The sequence below is a fragment of the Cupressus sempervirens genome, chromosome 2 (assembly GCF_028749045.1).
Source record: "Cupressus sempervirens isolate cs-2001-9-10 chromosome 2, ASM2874904v1, whole genome shotgun sequence".
NCBI lineage: Eukaryota > Viridiplantae > Streptophyta > Pinopsida > Cupressales > Cupressaceae > Cupressus > Cupressus sempervirens.
This window is the reverse complement of record NC_143119.1, coordinates 216,136,771-216,159,312: the sequence shown is the minus strand read 5'-3', so window position 1 is coordinate 216,159,312 and position 22,542 is coordinate 216,136,771. Positions and strand designations below refer to the sequence as shown.

The 22,542-nt window shown below is 35.0% G+C and overlaps 1 protein-coding gene across 2 annotated transcripts in view; it reads left to right on the top strand.

Moving 5' to 3' along the window:
* The first annotated feature begins 13,110 nt into the window (after positions 1-13,110).
* AMSH1 (associated molecule with the SH3 domain of STAM 1) overlaps positions 13,111-22,542 on the top strand; it is a 45,221-nt gene continuing 35,789 nt past the window's right edge. The window contains exons 1-5 of one of the 2 annotated variants that reach the window (XM_089813225.1): positions 13,111-13,289; positions 14,878-14,942; positions 15,997-16,072; positions 16,229-16,402; positions 16,532-16,644. In XM_089813225.1, coding sequence (XP_089669351.1) covers positions 13,176-13,289; positions 14,878-14,942; positions 15,997-16,072; positions 16,229-16,402; positions 16,532-16,644 — 542 coding nt within the window. In that variant the 5' untranslated portion in view covers positions 13,111-13,175. Of the gene's footprint in view, positions 13,290-14,877; positions 14,943-15,996; positions 16,073-16,228; positions 16,403-16,522; positions 16,645-22,542 lie in introns of both variants that reach the window. The other variant, XM_089813224.1, reaches the window with a different exon arrangement.

Below are 22,542 nucleotides of genomic sequence, written 5' to 3'. Positions count from 1 at the left end.
ATTTTGAAGATATGGTATAAAGGAAAGTATTTTCCTTGTTTGTAAATGTGTGTGAAATGCAAAGTAATCAAGTGTGAACAAGAGTAGAGTAATTGGTAAATGTGAATAAGTGATCCAAGGGATTATTGGATGCGAAGTTTGTGATCTAGTATCAAGATCAGAAGGAGCAGAAGTCTGGTTGACAAGACAAAGAAAGAGGAAGGAGCAATATAATTCAATTCTATTATCCTATAAGGAATAATACAAAGATCATTTGGATAGTGGGTTCATTGATCTTGCCCTTGAAGCTATTTGGATAGTCAGTCCATCTACCTTCTACAACTCCTAACAGGATTGGCAGAACTCCTAATAAGGTTGGAATCTCCTAACAAGGATTCAAAGTCTCCTAATAGGGACTAATATGTACTTAATGTATTTCATAGACTCCTAACAGGGTCCATCCTCTAACACAAAATATTTATAGTAGTACATCACCTTGTGGGTATCATCCCCACTAGGGGTTTCCCTCTGATCAAGGGTTTCCCTAGTTAACATATCTGGTGGTATTGTGCATGAGTATCTTGTAGTGGTTTCTAATTATATTGCTCATATGGTTAGGATTTAATAAGGTTGATAATTGTGATAATAGTTGGATAACTGATTCACCCCCCCACCTCTCTTAGTTATATTGGTAGACTATATATTCTAATAATTGGTATCAGAGCATCAAATCCTTGAAGAGAAAGCTTAACAACTTTGGGAGATCACTAGTGAGTCACTTTAGAAAATAAATTCCTAAGTCTGATGGAGGAAATTTTGACACCTAGAAGATGGAGCTTCTTAGTGAGACATCATAAATGTGTAAAGAATTGAGCATCGAGTTTCCAGATCCAAAATTCTTTTTTTGCATACAAAAGAATAGAAGGACAAGTAAAGATAGGTCCAAATTCGAAGAAGACAAGAAGATCAAAGAAGGTATTGATTTGCTTATGAAAAGAGAGCCAGAAGATATGAAAATTTTCATTTGTTGGACATGTAAAGAGTTTGGCCATTTTTCATCTAGATGTCCTAGGTGAGTAAGGAAAACTAGAAAGAATTTTCTTTCTAATGAAGATGAAGAATTTAAAGCAAATATGGAAAGATTCTTCAATGAATGTGATGATGAGCTTGAATTAGTTTAAATATGAAGTAATATAAGAGGTAGCTTTGGTAACTATTGTTGATCCAAAGGCTAACCATGAAAATATTGTTGAGACAAACAATGATTTACAAAATGATATACAAATTTTTGAGAAAAGAGGAGAAAGATCTAAGCCAAGAGAAGAAGTAAGAGTTGAGTTAGCAACTCCTACCTCTGACAAGAATCTAACAAAGAATCACCCTCTAGACAAGATAATTGGAAGCAAAGACAAAGGAGTGATGACAAGAAACAAAGTTAATGAAGAAAGATGTCTGATTTCTCAAGTTAAACCTAAGAGTATAGATGAAGCATGTAAAGATGATCATTGGATTCAAGCAATGAAGGAAGAGTTAGATTAGATTGCGAAGAATGACACATATTCCAATTAGTTCCAAGACCTAAAGACAATAATGTTATTGGAACCAAATAGGTATTCACAAACAAGATGAGTGAACAAGGCGAAGTTGTAAGAAACAAGGCCAAACTTGTATGCAAAGGACATTCATAGTAAGAAGGAATATATTATGAGGAGACATATGCCCCTATAGCCATAATGGAAGCACTAAGAATGTTCCTGGCTTATGCAACAAATAAGAAATTTAAAGTGTATCAGATGGATGTTAGATAAACCTTCCTAAATGGAGAACTTGAAGAAGAGGTATATATTGAGTAGCCTGAAGGTTTTCCTCTGACAAAAGAAAAATATATGGTATTAAGATTGAAGAAAGCTCTATATGGTCTAAAACAAGCACCTAGAACCTTGTATGCAAGGTTGGACAAGTATTTGGCAAAGCTTGGGTTTGCTAAAGGTACGGTAGATAGTAACTTGTATTTGAAAGACATTGAGAATGGTTTGCTAATAATAGTAATATTTTTTGATGCCATAATATTTAGATCTAATGATGAAGTAAGTGATAAATTTGTTGAAGAAATGAAGAATGAGTTTGAAATGAATATGATAGGAGAGATGAAGTTCTTCCTAGGTTTGCAGATTGTGCAAAATAGTGATGGTATTTTCATTTTACAAGCAAATTATTTGAAGGACTTGTTGAAGATATTTGGCTTGGAAAGTTGCAAGCTTATTATTACACCAATGATAACTAGTCACATGTTATCTAGCAAAGATGAGACACATACAATTGAGTAGAAGAAGTACAGATCCATGATTGGAGTTTTGCAATACCTAACTCACACTAGACCAAATATAGAAAATGTGGTTGGGATTGTAGCTAGATCTCAAGCTGATCCTAAGGAGTATCATTATGCAACAGTAAATAGGATATTTAGATATTTGAAGGGAACATTTGATTATGGAATATGTTATGATAGATCAAGTGATTTCACTCTATGTGCTTATACTGATGCAAATTGGGCAGGAAGTATGGATGACAGAAAAAACACCAATGGTGGAGCATTCTTTCTTGGAGGAAGATTAGTTTCTTGGCTAAGAAAGAAACAAGATTTTATTTTCCAAAGTATAGCTAAGGCAGAGTATGTAGCAACAAAAAATAATTGCAATCAAGTCATATGAATGAAGTAGATGGTGAAGGATATTGGGATGGAATTCTCAGAACCCGTTGTCATATATTGTGATAACACAAGTACAATAAGTATGTTTGAAAATCTTGTATTGCATTCTAAGACTAAGCATATATCTATTAAGTATCATGTTTTGAGAGAGAAAGTAGCAGAAAAAGAAATCAGATTGGAGTATAGTAGTACTAAAGAACATATTGCATATATATTTACAAAGCCTTTACCTAACATTTGAGTACTTGAGAGGTATGCTTGACGTTATGCCCCTACCTACTTTAGAGTAGATGATGTAGAGATTGCATTAGTCTAGTGGTACAAAGCACTATTGTTTGACTGGATAGAATGCTGATGCTTCTTGTATGGGGGAGTATCTATGATGAGCAGAGTCATCAAGGACTCTTGGTAATTGGTCTTGAAACAATGTCTTTGGACACTTGAGCTAGTTAAAGACTTGGAGTAGAGAATTGACGTAATGAGGCCTTTGCCATTAATTTAAATGGGGGAGATATGTACATGAAAAACATCTCTACCTTATTAGGGAGATCTAGAAAGATTCATGTAAGAAAGGAGAAGGCATTTCTCTATGGGGGAGATATACAATATGAAGAGTTTTGATTTATTAGGGAGATGTTGAGAGTTGTTTAGCATATGAATAATTGATGTCAATCCTAAGAAGATGTAGACCATAGCAGTGTTCCAAAGGATTTCAGATTTGATTAATGAAGAGGATTGAAAAGATCAAAACAACATCAACAACAACAAAGTATTTGGTATTCTTGGAACCTAGATGTTTTTCATTTATGTTGCCATCAATGCCAAAGGGGGAGATTGTTAGTATGAATGTTGATGGTATTCCTTTGGGGGAGTATCCAAAGCATTGGAGAGAATGTGAAAGTATTGACATGTTGCATTCATGATTATGTTTGTCATTGATATCAACATAGTAGTAATTTTGTGAAGACTGATAGAGTAGTAGATAGAGATCATGATTGTATGGAGAAAGTTTTCATTGTCAAGAGACACACAGTTAAGGAAATGTTCCACACTATGTCTTGACAGCAAGGTTAAGTGTGCATAATCTAAGTCAAAGTTATACAGAAGTTGTAAGTGATTTATAGAGAACAATGTAGAAATAGAGTTTTTGAGAAGCAATTTTTAATGATCCTAATATGTCATCTAACAGAGATATAATCTGGAGATGTGCAGTAAGAAAATGATAGAGGATAGTATGATGATGATGTCAGTAAGTGCACAAGCCCTGAAGTCGCATGTGTGAAGATTTGTGTAGACTGTGAGCTAACAGTGCTATTGTAATTATTAAATAATTAATTATCTTATTATATTAATTAGGAAAGCCTTGAGGCTAAATCAAGGAATTATTTTGAAGACATGGTATAACTTTTTTATAAATGTGTGTGAAATGCATAGTAATCAAGGAAGTTCAAACAAGAGTAGAGTAAATGGTAAATGGGAGTAAGCAATCCAAGTGATTATTGGATGTGAAGTTTGTGTTTTGGTATCAAGATCAGAAGGAGCAAAAGCCTAGCTGATAGGACAGAGAAAGAGGAAGAAACAATACAATTCAATTTTATTATTTTGCAAGGAATAATACAAAGATCATTTGGACAATGGGTTCATTGGTCTTTCCCTTGAAGTTGCTTGGACAATGAGTCTCTCCTAACAGGGTTGGCACAACTCCTAACAGGGATTGATATGTACTAAATGTATATTATGGATTCCTAATAGGGTCCATCCTCTAAAAAGGAATATTTATATTGGTACATCATCTTGTGGGTATCATCCCCATTGGGGTTTTCCCTCTGATCAAGGGTTTCCCTAGTTGACATATCTAGTGTTATTGTGCATGAGTATCTTGTTGTGGTTTCTAATTATATTGCTCATATGGTTAATATTTAATAAGGTTGATAATTGTGCTAATAGTTGGATAATTGATTCACCCACCCCACCACCCCACCCCCGCCACCCACACCACCCACCTCCCCCCCCCAACCTTCATCTAAGTTATATTGGTGGACTATATATTCTAACAAACCATGTACATACAAAATAAATCTCTTATAATCAAAGAAAAGGAGAAAAGTGTTACAAATATGGTATGTTGTTTGTCATCGATGTCATTTTTTTGGAAGGATAAAGAATTGTGTCTTGTTGGATTAATGTTAGTACCTTGATTGTGTTGAGGTAAGATGCATTTAGACTAGTCAATTTGGTATAGATAGCATAGATCATGGTAAAGGCTATTATTGTGGATATGATTCATGATATGCCACATATATTATACACTTGCAATTTTAGATATTATTACACTGGTGTTTTGAAGTCTCTATTTATATATTGCAATGATGATGCTAACTTCCTTGTTTAGTTATATGGTACAATTCAATGATGACAATATTGTGTGTATGAAATTTATATAAAATGTTATTGAGAATATTCACTACTTGTCTAAGAGGTGCTTAATTTGGATGGTATTAATTGATTTGTAATTATAGTCTCTATGTTAAGATTTATCATTTTTGTAGTTATTTGATGATATTATTGATGCTGAGCTTGATGATTTGGAATTATAACTTCAGAATAATAATTTAATTTTTTTCTTCTATTTGGGATGTGAATTGTGTTGTAGTCGAAGCTAAGATTATTTATCTAGTATTGTTGCCATTATATGACAGTAGAGATTATATGTCCAAAACATATTTGGTATCCTTTGGATATGTTGGAAAAAGTGTTTTCAAATAGCATTATTAATCACACTTGGTCATAGAGTATGTGTTCTGGTGATAATTGGGTTTCACAAGGGAGCTTTAATGATCTATATTTGATATTCAATTTTGTTGCATTTAAATGTGCTCATGATCTGGTGCCATTATTTTGGTTTGGATACACTTTATGATTAATATTAGAATGTTAATTTGGGTCTCACATTGGTTTGTAGCTCTTACATGTTATTGAAGGGGACTCTCTCCTCTAGTACAAAATATAATATTTAAAAAAATACAATTTACTATTTTCCCCCTTTTTTGAAGTAGCATTTGGATCCATGTGCTTCAAGATTGCTTTGGGAGATGTTTTATGGTTAACTATTCTACAAGTTTTATTTCTTATCTACACATTAGATTTTGAAGATGACTTTGAATGACATGCAAATCATAAGATATATCTTAGGAGAAAGTGTTGTGACAAGTGGATTGCTTCATGCATCTTGGGTCCTAATGTCCCATATTATGTAATAATAATTTTCTTTTCCCATGAAAAAACTTCTTTAGATCTTTAAATGATCTATTTCATATTTGAGGAATTCAAGATAGAGGTGGGAGAGGAATACAGTGAAGGAATAGAACTGTGGAAGAGTGCATTATATAAGGAAAGAAAGAAAGAAGTGAAGCCAATATACAAAAGTATGATCTTGGAAATAGTATATTCAGTGATAATATGATAAGAAAATAAGATATGCATACCACAACTTTGATTTCTTGATGCATGCTCATTTTTAAGAGATTCTTCTTATTTCATTTTGACAGATATATATATTAGATTCGGGTGCCTATAGATCGGAGGAATGTAAGGAAACTTGCAAGAAATAATATAACGGTTTCCACATAACCCATAATAGATTTGAAATAAACATGCAATTGAAATCCACATGCAAGAGAATAGACAACATATCCAAAAAAAAGGTGACACAAGATATACCTTGGGAAACCCTCATTGAGAGGAAAAAACCCAGCCTCCAAAAGCATCTATCACCATGTATTATTCATCAAAAACACCATTGCACTACAACGATGGAAGCTTTCAAAGCCATAGCCACAACTAAGCAATCTATATGAACAAGCATGAATCCATACATCCCATGCCATGCTTCCAACCTTCACAAATGCTCCCTCGGCTAACTTGTCAAGCCTTGTCCTGCTCGACTCTTGACTTTTTTGCCTTCTTCTTCTCATCCCAACAACTACCCTTGTGGTTACTTGTATAGTAGCAAGTCCCATAAAACCACTAAGTGGTATTACATAAACCATGTGCTACCTAACCCATTGACCCCACATTTAATATTGGACATTTAATTCTTTTCCCCAATATTGAATAATTACATGAAATACTATCATAATGTTACAATACAAATCATCAAGTATATATCCCATGAGAATCTTTACATGTTGCACATCCATCTAGGTGCAACATTACATAATAAAATAAAATAATAAAATATTATGCAATGTGTGCAACACCCATTATCTCAACAATCTCCCACTTGGTGTATACATTGCATAGGGTCAATTTGTAGCCACATAAATGAACAAGGGAACAATCCCTCCTAGCACATCCACCATCATGGATCAAAGTACACAGAGTGCTCCATCCTAGTACTTACAACAAAATCAAAGTATCCAGCTTCTCAAACATAAATGATCTCACCTCCTATTATGCCACTACCACCGAACATACATAGAAGCCATCCAAAGAGAAAGCCACCAACCTGTTGCATTAGAGGATCGTAAAATCCTATACCAACTGAAATGAAAAGCACAAAAACCTAATCCAAAGGTAATCACATGTATCTATAGTTGTCAAAAAATCCATCGCTGAAATAGCACCCACAACAAGTGGTAAACCCATCCAACTATCCATACCTCCAAAGGTATACTAAGTGAATCTCACATCAATATATCCAATCTATAACCTGTAATCACAAGCCTCAAGAGAAATACTTGACACATGTATCAAGATGATCCTACTGCAAAAGAAAATGTCAAATCTATAACCAATCCACTCACAACATCTCAAAGAAGTGAATCCATGTAGTCAAAGACATCCACAACACATAAACCAATAACCTACAAGAGCAACTCTCATAAAAAACTCCAACAATCTTCCAAGCTCTCCACAACCAACAAAGGAAAGAGATAAAGAAATAACCATGTCATCTCTCACATAATATACATGAGCACAAACTAGTGATCAAAATCTCTAACCAATCTCAAATCCAATGTAAGCAAAACCGAACATCTAGGAATATAACCAAGACCAAAGAGAAACCATGCAAATCATAATCTATATCATGTCCTTCTACACACACCTATAGATGTAAATTGTGCAGGTATGATCTCCTCCATAAAACCCTAACCAAGAAGCCACAACAACACCCAAACCATACCATATAGCTAATCATGGATGTAAGCCTCTCACAAGAAGATCAAACTCATAAACCATTCATAATCCAAGGAATATTCCCAATATAAAACCATCTCCCAAACTCAACCAGCATAACAACATATGAAAATGGAGATAACCAATGCTAAACCATCTCTCAAATGAACCCTCTATAACTAACTCATGTACCATAGCTCAAGATCCATATCCATGAAAGATAAGCATAAATATAATGCACTTGAGAGAAACAATGGGCTATACCTCTCAAGTTGCAAACTACCGACTAGACCAAGAGTGGGGAATGAGAATGCTCATCAAGATATCCAAGTCTTCAACCAAGACTCATCTAAGAACAATCTCCTCTCAAGTCCATATTAGGTGAATGCCCCTCAGAATTCCTACTGAAACCAAATAATTATCCCAACAAATAAAATTCTCTAATCCAAGAGAAATCAACACCACCACTATCTCTGAGTATCCATGAGCACCTATAAACAATCAATCCATGCCAACTCCAAATACAACATAGCAATACCGTGAAGTATCCATCTTATGATTAATGTACTAAATACCAAGAAACTAAACCAAGATCAATGTCAAAGTTCCAACCATGGCCTCAAGAACATAAACACAACAATATGATCTAAACCATCTCAACCAAAGAGATAATATTCTCCATATGAACACACCATAACATGTCACAACTTTAAACGTGTATCAAGAGTACATCATGACATAAAAATGAAGCCATCCTAACTCTAAGGATAACATGTCAAATGAAAGCATAAACCACACCTTTACCAAGAACCCCATAAGTCCTCAAGATGCAACCATCTCCACACACTATTAAGAAAATCATCTCCACATACCATGAAGAACCACCTCCACACACCATGAAGATAACCAAAAACCCCATGAGTCCTCAAGATCTAACCATTTTCACACACCACAAAGATAACAAGTGCACTATGCAAATGTCAAAGATGCTTCTGTAGCAATAGGATCTAAGACAAACCTCCAACATCTGCAATCACTCAATAAATATATCAATGCCAAAAAAATCCCACTCAACTATGGTACCAAGTCACCCATGAAATCATACAATCCATCTCCTACATGAAGATCCTCTAGGTCTACACTTGCAGAACCAAAGTGTCAGCACCAAGTGAAACCAAGATCTCCAAACCAAGAAGATACAAATCAGACCAAGAACTAATCTTGCACTGCCACTTTGTCACTGTCACAAGCTCCCACTATACCATATATCCAAGCTATCAATGACATCATGATGAAAAAACCATCCTCTAACCATGAGAATCAACTAAGGCATCAAACCATCACAGAACTCAAAGTGCACATCATGAGCTCAAAAGAAATCAAATAACCATGATCCTCAACCAAGAAGATATACCACCATAACCAAATAAAAAATCCAAACCAATGAACATCAAGGATGTACCTGTATATCCAATCATGTCATGCCAAAATCTACAACACCATGATCACATCTATTAACTAAGCATCTGACCCTCAATATGTTCAACCTATCAGCGTAAAATAGTCAATTGTAATCCTCCACCATGACTATACCTGGTAACAACATCTCATCCATTCTACATAAAGGAAAAACAACAAATCACGTGACTTAGGGCATAGATAACCCAAATCCAAGTCAACAATCTGAATATGCATCAATAATGAAAGATCAATCGGAAAAGACAACCCATAGCCAAGCTATAAATGCAACCTGTAAGTATAGACCGCTTACAACACTGCACAACTTATAGACCTAATAAGTCATCATACATATCCAAACCAAACACTGATAACCATATCATTATGAGACCAATCTGAAATATGAACTGAGTATACAATGACATCAAATCTTAAATCTCCAAACATACAATGTCATAAATTCACAATGCTACCATAGTCAATATGTAACATAAACTATTTAGATTAATATATCACCAAATAAACCATGCCAAACCTACACCAAATCTAAACCAATATGTAGAGCTTTCCGTTGATTACTCGAAGTCCAAAATCCGACTCCATGTGCCCAAGCTATGCCTTAATCTGTGCTCAAAATAAACAACATCTAACTTTTGGGCTCTTAAAACTTGAGAAAATTTCAAAATCATAGAACCAAACCTACACCAAATTGTAGTGCTCTGAATTAGTTTTGCAACGCCTATAAGAAGTCTAAAATTCGATATCTGGAGAGAAAGTTCTGGCTGTTTTACTAAGACAATGTTTTTTTCGTTTTCACTACGATTTTTTTTTTTGGACAAAAACTCTGATGGGATTAAATTAGATGACCATCATGGTCTGAAACTAAAAAACTCTTTCATTTCCTCTAAACATGGCTGAACTAGGGCATATTATATATCAAAATTTATGAAAACATTGACCTGGATCCAACGGTGATGTTTGTTTTTATCCAGGAGGTCATTTCTACAAGCTCCCCCTAAAACCTTCATTTAAATAAAAAAAATAAAAAAATCCTTTTGACCAACAATTTTACATGCCCAAAATCTTTCAACATCCCATCATAACAACAAATCTAAACCCTCAAATTTGCAATAAACAACCTACAAAATCCATATATCTTGCCCTTTCTTTTATCCTCTCATGCATTCCCATGGATTCAACTTAAGGTTACAACAATAAAAATTAGGCTCTGATACCACTTGTAAGGAAACTTGCGAGAAATAATATAAATGTTTCCACATAACCCATAATAGATCTGAAATAAACATGCAATTGAAATCCACATGCAAGAGAATAGACAACATACCCTCAAAAATGTGACACAAGATATATTGAAACCCTCATTGAGGGAAAAACCCCAATCTCCAAAAACATCCATCACCATATAATATTCAGCAAAAACACCATTGCAATACAACCATAGAAGCCTTTAAAGCCATAGCCACAACTGAGCAATCTATGTGAACACACATGAATCCACACATCCCATACCATGCTTCCAACCTTCACAAATGCTCCCTTGGCTAACCTGTCAAGCCTTGTCCTACTCGACTCTTGCCTTTTTTGCCTTTTTTGCCTTCTTCTTCCCATCCCAACAACTACCTTTGTGGCTGCTTATACAGTAGCAAGTCCCACAATACTACCAAGTGGTATTACATAAACCATGTGCTACCTAACCCATTGACCCCACATTTAGTATTGGGCATTTAATTCTTTTCTCCAATATTAAATAATTACATGAAATATTATCACAATGTTACAATATAATTCGTCAAGTATATCCCATGGGAATCTTTACATGTTGTATGTCCATCTAGGTGCAACATTACATAATAAAATAAAATAATACAATATAGCAATATTATGCAATGTGTGCAACACCCATTATCTCAACAAGGAAGGTCTTTGATTTATATTATTGTTGGATAATAATAAGTCTACTGGTAGGTTTTTGTATCCTGTCTAGAGACAACGAGTTTCAATTGTACAATTCATTTCTATTGTCTTCTAAGTCAACAAACCTTAATTGTACAAGTCTTGGATGCAAGCCTAACTATTGCAATTCATATTATCTATATTTTAAGTTTGATTCTCACCATGGTTTCCTCAAATTGGGGTTTTCCACACAACTAGTGTTCTTGCATTGATTATGATCTACATTTTATTATTCTTTTGTACCAAGATATTTTTGGTGATTTGAAGTGCATCAAGATTTGAATTAAGTTATTTTGTGGTGTAGAATAACTTAGCCCCCTCTTTCACTCTTGTTACGTGTTCTAACAAAATCACATGGAAAAAAATCATCTTTAAAAGACAAAATGATCTACCAAAGAAGAAAATAGAAGATTCGATGTGACCCTCCAAGAGCTTCTTATATCACATAAGTGCAATATGTGCAACCCTATTGGAGAGAATGAGGATATGAGTCCCCTCTTTAAAGATTTAACTCTTATGCCAAAGATGAAAGTTTGAAGACTTGGTATGATACAATACCTACAAATAACATTCCATCCCTTAAGAAGAAACAAATCCACTAGTGATTGGAAAATTCATTACCATTATTTTGATGAGAACATGACTCCAAATCTAAATGATGCATTCCTCTAGAAGCTACTCAAACACCCTCATGTTGTAATATGCTATGATGTCAATCAAAAAACTCTTGAAGGTCAAAAGAACAAGCTATAAAGATAAGGAAGATGGTATTAAACAAAATGGGTTAATCTTAAAGGAAATGCTGATGTTAAGGATCAAATGATTATGAAATATATGAAAAAATTAGAATTCATACAACACACATGGATAGAAGCCAAGTTTAACTTTTGTGAGTACAACCACATGGCTAATATCAACTCCTTTAAAAATCACATCTACATTAGAAGCCAACTAGGGAAGATTGAGAGTCTCATAACTTAAAATTCCATATTTGACGCCGCTTTGGGATTTGAACTTTTGACCCCATAACACAAACTCAATGCTTTATCATATAAAACTTGGGTGCTTTGACATGTTTAACAAGTTCAAAGATAGACCAAACATAATATAAATGCACTTACAAACATTCATACATTTGTAGTTGTTGTTGTAATGCACTCTTTAAAAATTTGTGCAAAAGAAATTGATGCCAAAATGATCTCAAACTTTGTGCTTTTCAACAATCTAACATCCAAGTTTGAATATTTTGAGCACGAGTTAACAAATAACAATTAATTAGAACTAGATTGACTTGAGACCATAGTTGAATGTAGTTTTAAAATTAAAAATCATGGCCACAATCACATACTTGAACATAATTGAAGGTCACAGCTAAAACCTTGACCTAAAATTGATAAAACAAAAATAATAGAATTTGAGTACCCTAAATAATAACATTCTAGTTAGAACTAGATTGAGTTGAGACCATAGTTGAGTGCAGTTTTAAAATTAAAAATCATGACCACAATCACATACTTGAACATAATTGAAGGTCGCTAAAACCTTGACCTAAAATTGATAAAACTAAAATAATAGAATTTAAGTACCCTAAATAATAACATTCTAGCTTTGATTTTATTTAGGTTGAATACAAACTCTTACAAAGAAATATGAGAAACCAAGCAAGATTTAAATGATCAAGCACACTTTGGGGGTGGGGGTGGCATCAAAGGTAAGCTTAACTATGCCATCATCGTCCACTTTGGACGAATGAGAACAAATGTTGAGTATTAAGGAAGAAATATATCCCCGAGAGGAGGGTCAAATAGTCTAGGAAAACGAATTTTCAGCCTGCTCAGCAATTATTCCTCTGTAATGCTCCGGCAAAACAAGAAGGATGAGGGCGCCAATGAGCAAAATAAGCATAGCGGCCAACACACAGAAGATCGATGTGGACAATCGAATGTCCTTGCACTTTTACTACAGACTCGCTGGCAACATGCTCAAACAGGTAATATTACATAAAACCCCTTTGAAATCTGAAAATTAGAGGGCATGCTTTGACAGCTCAATTAATCGTCCAATTATCACGGATGAAACGAGACTGGGAGATTTATAAAGATTGTAGCGTTGTTTTTATAATTTTATTTTCTCACGAGCTGAATTTTTAAAAGATTGTTTCTGGGATCAACGATAACAACATACAGTTGATTCCAGTAACAGTTTTCTGAGAATTCTCCATGGCCAACGGGTTGATTTCGTCCGCGTGCTCTGCCCACGGTAGAGAATTAGGTTTAATCATGCCTTTTTATGCCCAATAGTATTGCTTGAATTGGCTATCATGTGACAATCCTGTACAGCGATCCTGATTTGAGATAGTGGGAGATCCGTAGTTGGATACATAGTGAAAGGTAAGAAGATAAGGATAGTTCTATGGTTCATTTCCAAGCGAGACAACAATTTGGTTTACGAGACCACCTTATGCAAGCATTCTGTATATTTTGTTCAATGAGTTTTACAGCCCTGCTTACCTCTGGATTTGAACCAGTGTTTCTACTCTTAAGCTGAGAGAGTTATGACAATGTCTGTTTAGAGAAAACAATCTTTATATGATGCTGTTTGCAGGGTCACGAAGATGTACCTGAAATATAGGTATTCGAGAATATCATGAGATATACAAACCCTACTGCGATACCTGTATATCAAAATACTAGTATGCTCTTGGTTTATTACTATCTTGTTTTATTATCAATTATTCTTATGGTACTGGATACTGGTAATTGTGTGTAAGTTCTGGTGGTGGTGGTGGCTGATAATTCTCTTCCATCAAAATTCACGCAGAACTTGTACTTGTCTTGCTCCCTTCTCCATCAGCCATCAGTGTATTCTTTGGACAGCAAGCTGGATTCACCATTTTACTCAATTTAGCTTTTTTCAGGGATTTGCACGTTTCTCTGCTGTCAGGAAAGGAAGATTAGGGAATTCTGCGGCCAGTGACTTTGATGCCACATTTTACTTAATTTTAACACTTAAACTTCTATCACGCGTTCTGGGAATTCTAACCTAGGTCTCTGCTATTAGGAGCAGATTACCAATGTTCCGAACCACATTCATTGACAGAAAATGGATCCATAAAGATAACCTCTATATAATATGCCTTTTGCATTATGTTGCATCAAACCAGTATTCAGCAATTTTTGTAATCACTGTATAGTATGCCTTTGCATCGTTTTGCACCAAACCAGTATTCAGAAATGTAATCTCTTCATAATATGCCTTTTGCATAACATTGCATAAAATCAGTTCAACATTCAGCATTATACACTATTGCAATAATTAGGTTTTTCAGTTTGCTTATTCTCTGTTATGTGTATAGTTTTATCTTTCAACTTTTTACCCAAATGTGAAAAATATGAAGTCGGATTTTAAAATAACTCCATAAAATGTTATGGTTGTTGAGCCTCCAGTTTTTTGACATTGCAGTGGACTGTTGGACAAATCAGAACTATATGGCATAAGTATTAGTCAGACCATTTTATATATTTCCATTGTTATATAGCTAAGCTATCAGCTGACCTTTTCTGCCCGTTTGTGTACAGGCAAATATTTACAGGGAAGAAAAGAATCTCATAGACTTGTACATCATACTGCTTAGGTTTTCAAGGTAAAGTACATTTTTCTTTTCTCAACATTTATTTTGTTTTAACTGCAAGAGGCTGCAATGCACTTCCTCATTTCCGGAAATTAGTCTCTATTATCTACACTTATTTTAGGACTGTTTTCTGGAATTCAGACTACAATGTGCCTTGTTAAACTGCCTATTGATGATGCTAACGGACTTAACAATTTTATGTTTGTATCTAAAACATGTTCTTCTTTGAGATGCTATATTCTTTTGTTATTATTTTCACACTAGCATTAAATGGAAAACAAACATTTGAATTGTTTTAAATGTGTGTTCTCAAACTTCTCAAATTCATCATTTTCATTGCTACATACACCGAGTACAAATATTGATGTAGATTTTTCCAACTCGATTAGTTCCTCAAATACTGCTGGAAATGACTGTATACCCATGATAAATGATACATTAATAGTAATGAGAAGCACTGTTCTGAAAATAATAAGTGAAGCACTGCTTTCACAAATCATGGTTGACCTTTTGGAGAGGAGCAAGTCACCAATTCCCAGTACAGTGTCCCCAAATGAGAATCTAAGCCATTAGTTTATCCTATATATATATCTTTCTCACTTGATGTTTCTATAGGAATATAATTTCATGTTTTCCTTGAACTTTTGGATCCATATTCACATCTTATTAATTTCTTGCTAGCAGCCAAGTTTAAAATGTATAAAAGTTGTTGGAAGCAGACTCTGCTATTGTTTTGAACACTTGTTCTCAAACCTGACAAATTTTATCATGTTCATGATGAAATGTAGTCAATTTTCATTTTAATGAAAGAATTTATAGAAATTTCTGGACTTAATTATTTTTTCAAAGACTATCTGCAAATGCTTGTAAATGCATGATATGTATAAAGGATAATGAGAAGACTATCTGCAAATGCTTGTAAAGGCATGATATGTATAAAGGATAATGAGAAGCAGTTTTCCAACTGTAATGAAGTAAACCATTTCTTCCATAAATTGTGGCCCAGACAGTTGCCATTTTCTACGGTTTAAATAGGATATTTATTTATATTCTACTTTTCTTGCAGTTTAATTTCAGAAACTATACCACAGCATCGAGACTTTAAACAATCTCACTCAAGGGAGAAAGTTGAGTACAGGAAGGTAGTTTTTCTTTTTCTTTAATGGTGGCAATATTGAGTGTATGTTTGTCATTAGACATCTGTGCTTCATACTTCCATTTCAACAATTGAATTTAGCTATTGATATATATGTTTCTTTATCATTTGATTTACACTAGACTTCTATATTTCTTGACAGAAATTACTTGATGTTGTGAGTGAGTTGGAACGGTTAAAACCAGAGGTGCAACGGCAGCTTGATGAATTGAACAAGAGATATGCAAGAGCCACTCATGAAGAGGAAAGCAGTGATTCTTCTTTAGAGTGGCCTCCTAGAAGGAATCAAGGTTATCCAGTCTATGAGAATGGGAAGGTATAACTCTATTGGATTTAATCTTTGTTTCCTCTCTGCTGTATAAACTCGTCAGTTACAAAGCTAGTATATTTCCAATGTGCTATGATGAGTTGTTAGTTGAATACTTAGCACAATCAGGTTTGGCAGGGTCGTGGAAGCAGTATACAAAACAACACAAGGCAAAATTCATGGAGGGCAAATGAATTTAACAGAGATCAACGCCTGTACTCAAATCAGTTTGAGCAGCAGTTTAACAGACTGTAAGCATTACTGGCTTTTTACTGAAACTAAGGTTAGAATTGGATTGCTGTTGATTATCAGGACTCAGGGAAAAAAATTCTTAGCAATCTAATTCTGTTTGTGAGAAATGAGTATTTTCTTTGCTTTGTCGAATGTCTGCTTTAAAACTACCACTAGAATTATTAACTTGCCCCAGTACGAAAGAATGTTAGTCAGGTATGATATGACAATAAAACTGCAACTGTAGATTTTTCTAGTCCAGTCTCCAGTTGCACACGAGGCGAAAATTGTTATTCAGTGTCATCTGTGCAAGTGCTCAGAATCCTCTGGTTTCCATGTGTATCCATAAATGGTTCATAAATTAAAGTTTGAAATATTACCTCATATGTGATTGAGGCAGAGATTTGCAGTTGTTAATTGATGGCTGTTATATTTTACCAGTTGTTTTTTATTATATCTTCTTGTGATTAGATCCAGTGGCCGATTCTTTTTGATGCATAAGTTCAATCCTTCATTTTATATTGTTGTTATTTATAATTTAACCTAAGATTTCTCTTACAAGACCATTGATTCAATAGAAATTTGTTGTCGGGAGTCATAGTTGAAGGGGTCTCTGTCATTTACAATGTTTAATTGTTTTTTTGTCTGATTATAAGCAGGACAAAGTAGTAGTCTACATTCTTTATTAATTTGTTGCATACTTTTAGGCCGCTTTTCAGATGAGTTTGTGGTTTTGTAGTGTCTTATTGTGAAGTGGCATTTATTAGCTCATTTATCTCTCATTTTTTCCAGGTTAGCGATTCGTGTATTTAGTTTGGGTTTTTTTAATATTTATTTGAAGTATGCTAAATAGCATTTGTTCAAATAATTATTGAAATGCACAATATTTTTTGCTGTCTTAATTACGTCTCTAGTTTTATGTCACTCACTGGGAAATCTGATACCTAGAACTGAATCCTCCGTTTGGCCAACAGTTTGGCAGATGATTTAGTCTTATTCTACTGATTGCTTTTGGCAGTTGAGGTCTAGCCATTTCTCATCTTTCACATCTGTATTTTATGTAATATAAACTTTAGAGGTTGAAGTTGCTTTATGCTTCGTTACCTCTGAGCAAGACATCTTGTTTTCAAGTCGGATAGGAATTCCCAAGTATACACCTCCCTTTTTGAACCGTTATTGATCTTGTGAAGCTGTAATACCTTCATCGTACAAACACAAATATTTATTTTTTACTTTAAGGGTGTACTGCTACTGGTTCGTCTCCTGTACCAGTCTCTTGGTAAATACTGCTCTGCATTTCTATATTTTATAATGTTCAACTATGTATTCAGGGTTTTGCAATTGGAGCATGAGTTTTGAGGATGCTTGGAAAGATCCAGAAATTTGAAGGGGAAGCAGAATGGATAATCATAGATACGATATAAAAGCAGTAATATAATAATATGTAATATTTGATTGCGATTTACGGACTTACTGTAGGACTGAAGATTAGCTCAATACTCTAGGATCACCTGCAAAAACAATGATAACCTTCCACAAGTAAGTATGCAAGAAATGAGCTTGCTTGATAATAAGATCTAAGTTACCAATTTGGGTATGGGTATGGGATACAGATTTGGGTACATGGATACGCCAATTTTATTTCCCTTGCGTACAGGTACATACAGACATACATATGTTCAATCATCAAAATTATAAAATATAACTGCATAACTATAAGAAGAGTGATACTCATAATGTTCAAATTTCAAACTGTTTTTACACAATGAAACTCAAATTGCAATCCATATTTAATATCCTTATGAAAATTCAAATCACAATCCATATTTAATTGCTCTTTGGATGCCCATTGGAAATGCCTGGGTGCTCAGATTCCCAACCCACAACGAATTTTCATACCAGAAATGAAGATAAACAGCAAACAAAATAAATGAATAAAAGACGCAACAAATTATTCTGGGAAAACCCTCCAACTTGAGGGGGAAAAACCCAGCCACAAATATATCACTTATATATGAATTGAAAGAGCAGAAGACTGCTTTACAATGTGCTCAAACACTAGGCTCAACTGAAGTGATGATCATAGCATCCATCGATATGCAGATCATGAAAATTCCTTAGTTCAGAAAACACAAGATATCAGTCTGTATACGAATTCCTCCTACAAGAAGATATAAAATTGCTTTGACGCTTAATTGTCTTGCTGTCACAAAGTGACACCCTGCATTGTCTTGACTCTTCAATGTCTTGCCCCTTCAAAATGAGGACCCTAAGATGCCTTCAATAAAAAATAGATTATTACATATTTCAAACTTAGGAAAGAAAGATTGCTCCCAATGCTATAACTGTATAACATCAATAGTCCCTCTTAGCTAAGGAGGTATCTTTCCAGATATCCCAGTCATGGAGTCTCTCAACATGATACCCACAATGGCCACACCCATTTGTAGAAAAGAGTATCATAGGATCTCTCAATGTGATAATGTCATGGAGTCACTCAACATGACACCCACATTGGCTACACCTGTTTCTGGAAAAGAATTTATCACAAAATCTCTCAATGTGATAACTTCATGGAGTTACTCAACGTCCACCATGGCTACTCCCATAGGTGGGAAGAAGTGCAAGTGCCCATCATGGAATCACTCAATGTGATGTCGTCATGGAGTCTCTCAACATGACGTCCACCATGGCTACTCCCATGTGTGGAAAGAAGCACATCTCTCAAGGGCTTTCACTTCATATTTCTTAGTCTTAGAGAAATATGCATTTTAGCACAACAACATCTCTCAAGGGCTTTCACCTCATATTTTTTTGTCTCAATTATGCATTTTACCAGAGAGTAAGATTCACTGATGTTGAGACTCCCTATTAGAAAGGACAACGTTCTCCACAACACATCAACGGTCCTATTCTGCAAATTCTTATAGTAAGTAAGCAGAAGCTTGGGTATGATCTGAAACCCTCCAAGCTCACTTCTCTGGTGAATCTCCTTGACGGTGGAGAATATATCATCACCTAACAGAGCAAGATGTTGAATGCCAGGGCCCTTATTGTGCTTTAAATAAGTTTGAATTTGAGACTTCCTCTTAGTCCCATACACAAGCGTGTTCATTGACAGCAACACCATCTCATTGTTGCTGGCCAACATCATATTTGAAATAACTACATGGCCATTCAGTTATTCATCTCGATTATCATAAGCTGGATGCCCACGACTTGGGCGGTCATAGGGGGCTGGTCTTTCTTTGTAGCTTCTTCATAACGTGCGGCGCCACCACAGACATAGCGTTCACTTCCCCTACCACTAGAAGCATCTCAATCATTATTCCTGTTCATTTCCATATCCATTTGGCGCTAACAATCACTTCCATATTAATCATGACTATCAACACCACAGTCTCTTTCACCATATCCACCACCTTTATAGTGGTCATCGTAGTGGTCTCGAATACAATCTCCATGACTTTGTATCTCTTGCACAATGCCTGATCTCTTTGGGATGGCTACCAAGGTTACAAGAAAAACATTATGAGTTTAATCATATTATTGAGGGAAGAAAAAGTGAGTCATATATATATACATGCAACTAATCTAATTCTTACACAAATCATACAAGTTCTAATAGCTGTGGCTTTTTAACAGTTAATACTTAGTTTAGAAGATGGGAAATAGGAATGTAATTCAAAAACAAATCTAAATTCTTCAAGAGTGCATATACCTATCTTCCAAATGCACCATTAACTCTTCTCTCTGCCTCATGATCCTCTTCTGTTGGGAGCGGTGTTGGAGACAGCGGCGGATAAGAATCATTGTGGACTCTGAAGAGGTTGCGCATAGTGTGGATTCATATGCTCAAGTGATTTGATGATACTACGAGAATGTTCCGAGCCATTTGTAGAAGTATCAAATGTACTTGAAGTGAATGTAAGAGCTTTATTCAGAGGCCATATTCCTGTGATCATCTCTTCTCTTCCACTCTTGTGCACCCAACCATTTTCTGCACGGTGATGACATGATGCCGCTGCTCGAATCCATGTTGCATATTCCCTTTGTGCCACACTACGATGCCTTCGATCCCAGGTTCCTCAATCTCAGAGAATGACCATGGTGGCTTCTGCCTTTGCCTCTTCTTTTACTTGAGGTAAGTTATGGTTGATGATTTGAGCACCATTAGCTGTTTTATCATTAAGATCCTATTTCCTCATGATGATTGATTTTACAAGTTTAAATTCGATCAATTGCACAATTTACTAGAGAGTCTCAGCTATCATAGAAAATAAAGGCAGATGCAAACAACAGGAGGGTGTTGAAAAAGCATTGCAAAAAGATGCATAGACCAACGGTCTTCTAGCCACAAATTTCAGTACTATGAGAAGCACATAGGGACAACAATAGATGGTGGCTCATAATTTTTTTTCTTTCCAATTCACTATTCACTACATATACAACTCTTTTGAACTTCCTCTCAGGAATTCTTGATACCAGGTCCAATACGCGACTGTGAACTGCCGTCTTGTCAATACGCCAATACATGTCCTCTTTAGATCTAATATGAATTAGTCATTGCAAAGCTTCTACCAGTCAAAGTGGCTTTGATATTTTAGCTGATCCATCATTTTCAACTGATCAGTTCTGCCTTCTCCTGTGGTGCATTGTCTGAGCTTCAATGCCATATTAATAGCAGAAACTTTGATTCTTTCCTCAATTACAGGCAAAAAAATTATAACTACTTTGTTACCATGTTGAAGTTTCATACCAGAAATGAAGATAAACAACCACCAAAATAAATGAACAAAACATATAATCTTGGGAAAACCCTCCAACTTGAGGGAGAAAACACCAGCGACAAGTATATCACTTTTATATTAATGAAAGAGTAGAAGAGTGCTTTACAATATGACCAAACACTAGGCTAAACTGAAGTGATGATCACAACATCCATCAGTAGCAGATCATGAAAAGTTCATAGTATCAATCTCTCAAAAAACAAAGGTGCCCGGATTTGCTACCCACAGTGAATCCGGGCACTTGGGTGGAACCCTAGGCAGATCCAGACAACAACCAAACTCATTTCCAGCCTATATGCTCAATTTGGGTAACTTAGATTAAAGATCAATGAGATGATCTTTTGATCTATGAATCAAAGTGTACAATGGCCTTGCTTCTTAGGCAAGGTGAGGATAGGATTAAACACGATATTGACATGTGTGTTAATCCTATAATATGAAACAACTAATTGAAACAAATATTAAATGACCTAGGACACAAGAAGTAAACGGGATAAGATCCCATTGACAACTAAGACTTTTAGAAAGACACCTTGGGCAGAAGTTAACAACCACTAATAAATTGGGTAGCTAAATACTTTATTCAGAAATACTTATAGATTAGTTAGGAGCTTTTGAAGTAACCTCGTTGTCATTTTATGAAGATTCAAACTACCCCAAATAGTCAAATTCTTGGATAGTATTGTAGTCATAGGGTATCCTTTTTGCAAAATGAATAGGCACAAGACAATTCGAAAAAGGATCATCTAGGAATAGCTGAGTATTGGGATCTTCATATATCTCCCACATTTTAGGCCAAAGAGCATGAGGACACTCAAAATCAAGAATAAATTTCAAAAAATCATCATCAACCCGCATTGCAATAACCCCTACAATATGTGTGATGAAGGGTGCTCCTCTTAATACCACAACACACAACAGAAATAGAGAAACAACACACATTGAGAGAACAATATATGGGCTTCTTATTATCGCCGCAAATACGAAATTACAGAATTACATTATGCAAACTCACATGAGTGCCTTCCTTACAACAGTCTGCAAGACAAAGTTATGACTATCACCTAGAATTGCCCCAGATAACCTACATGCCTTCCTTATATAGACACTTTTAATTGCCCGGGAAGG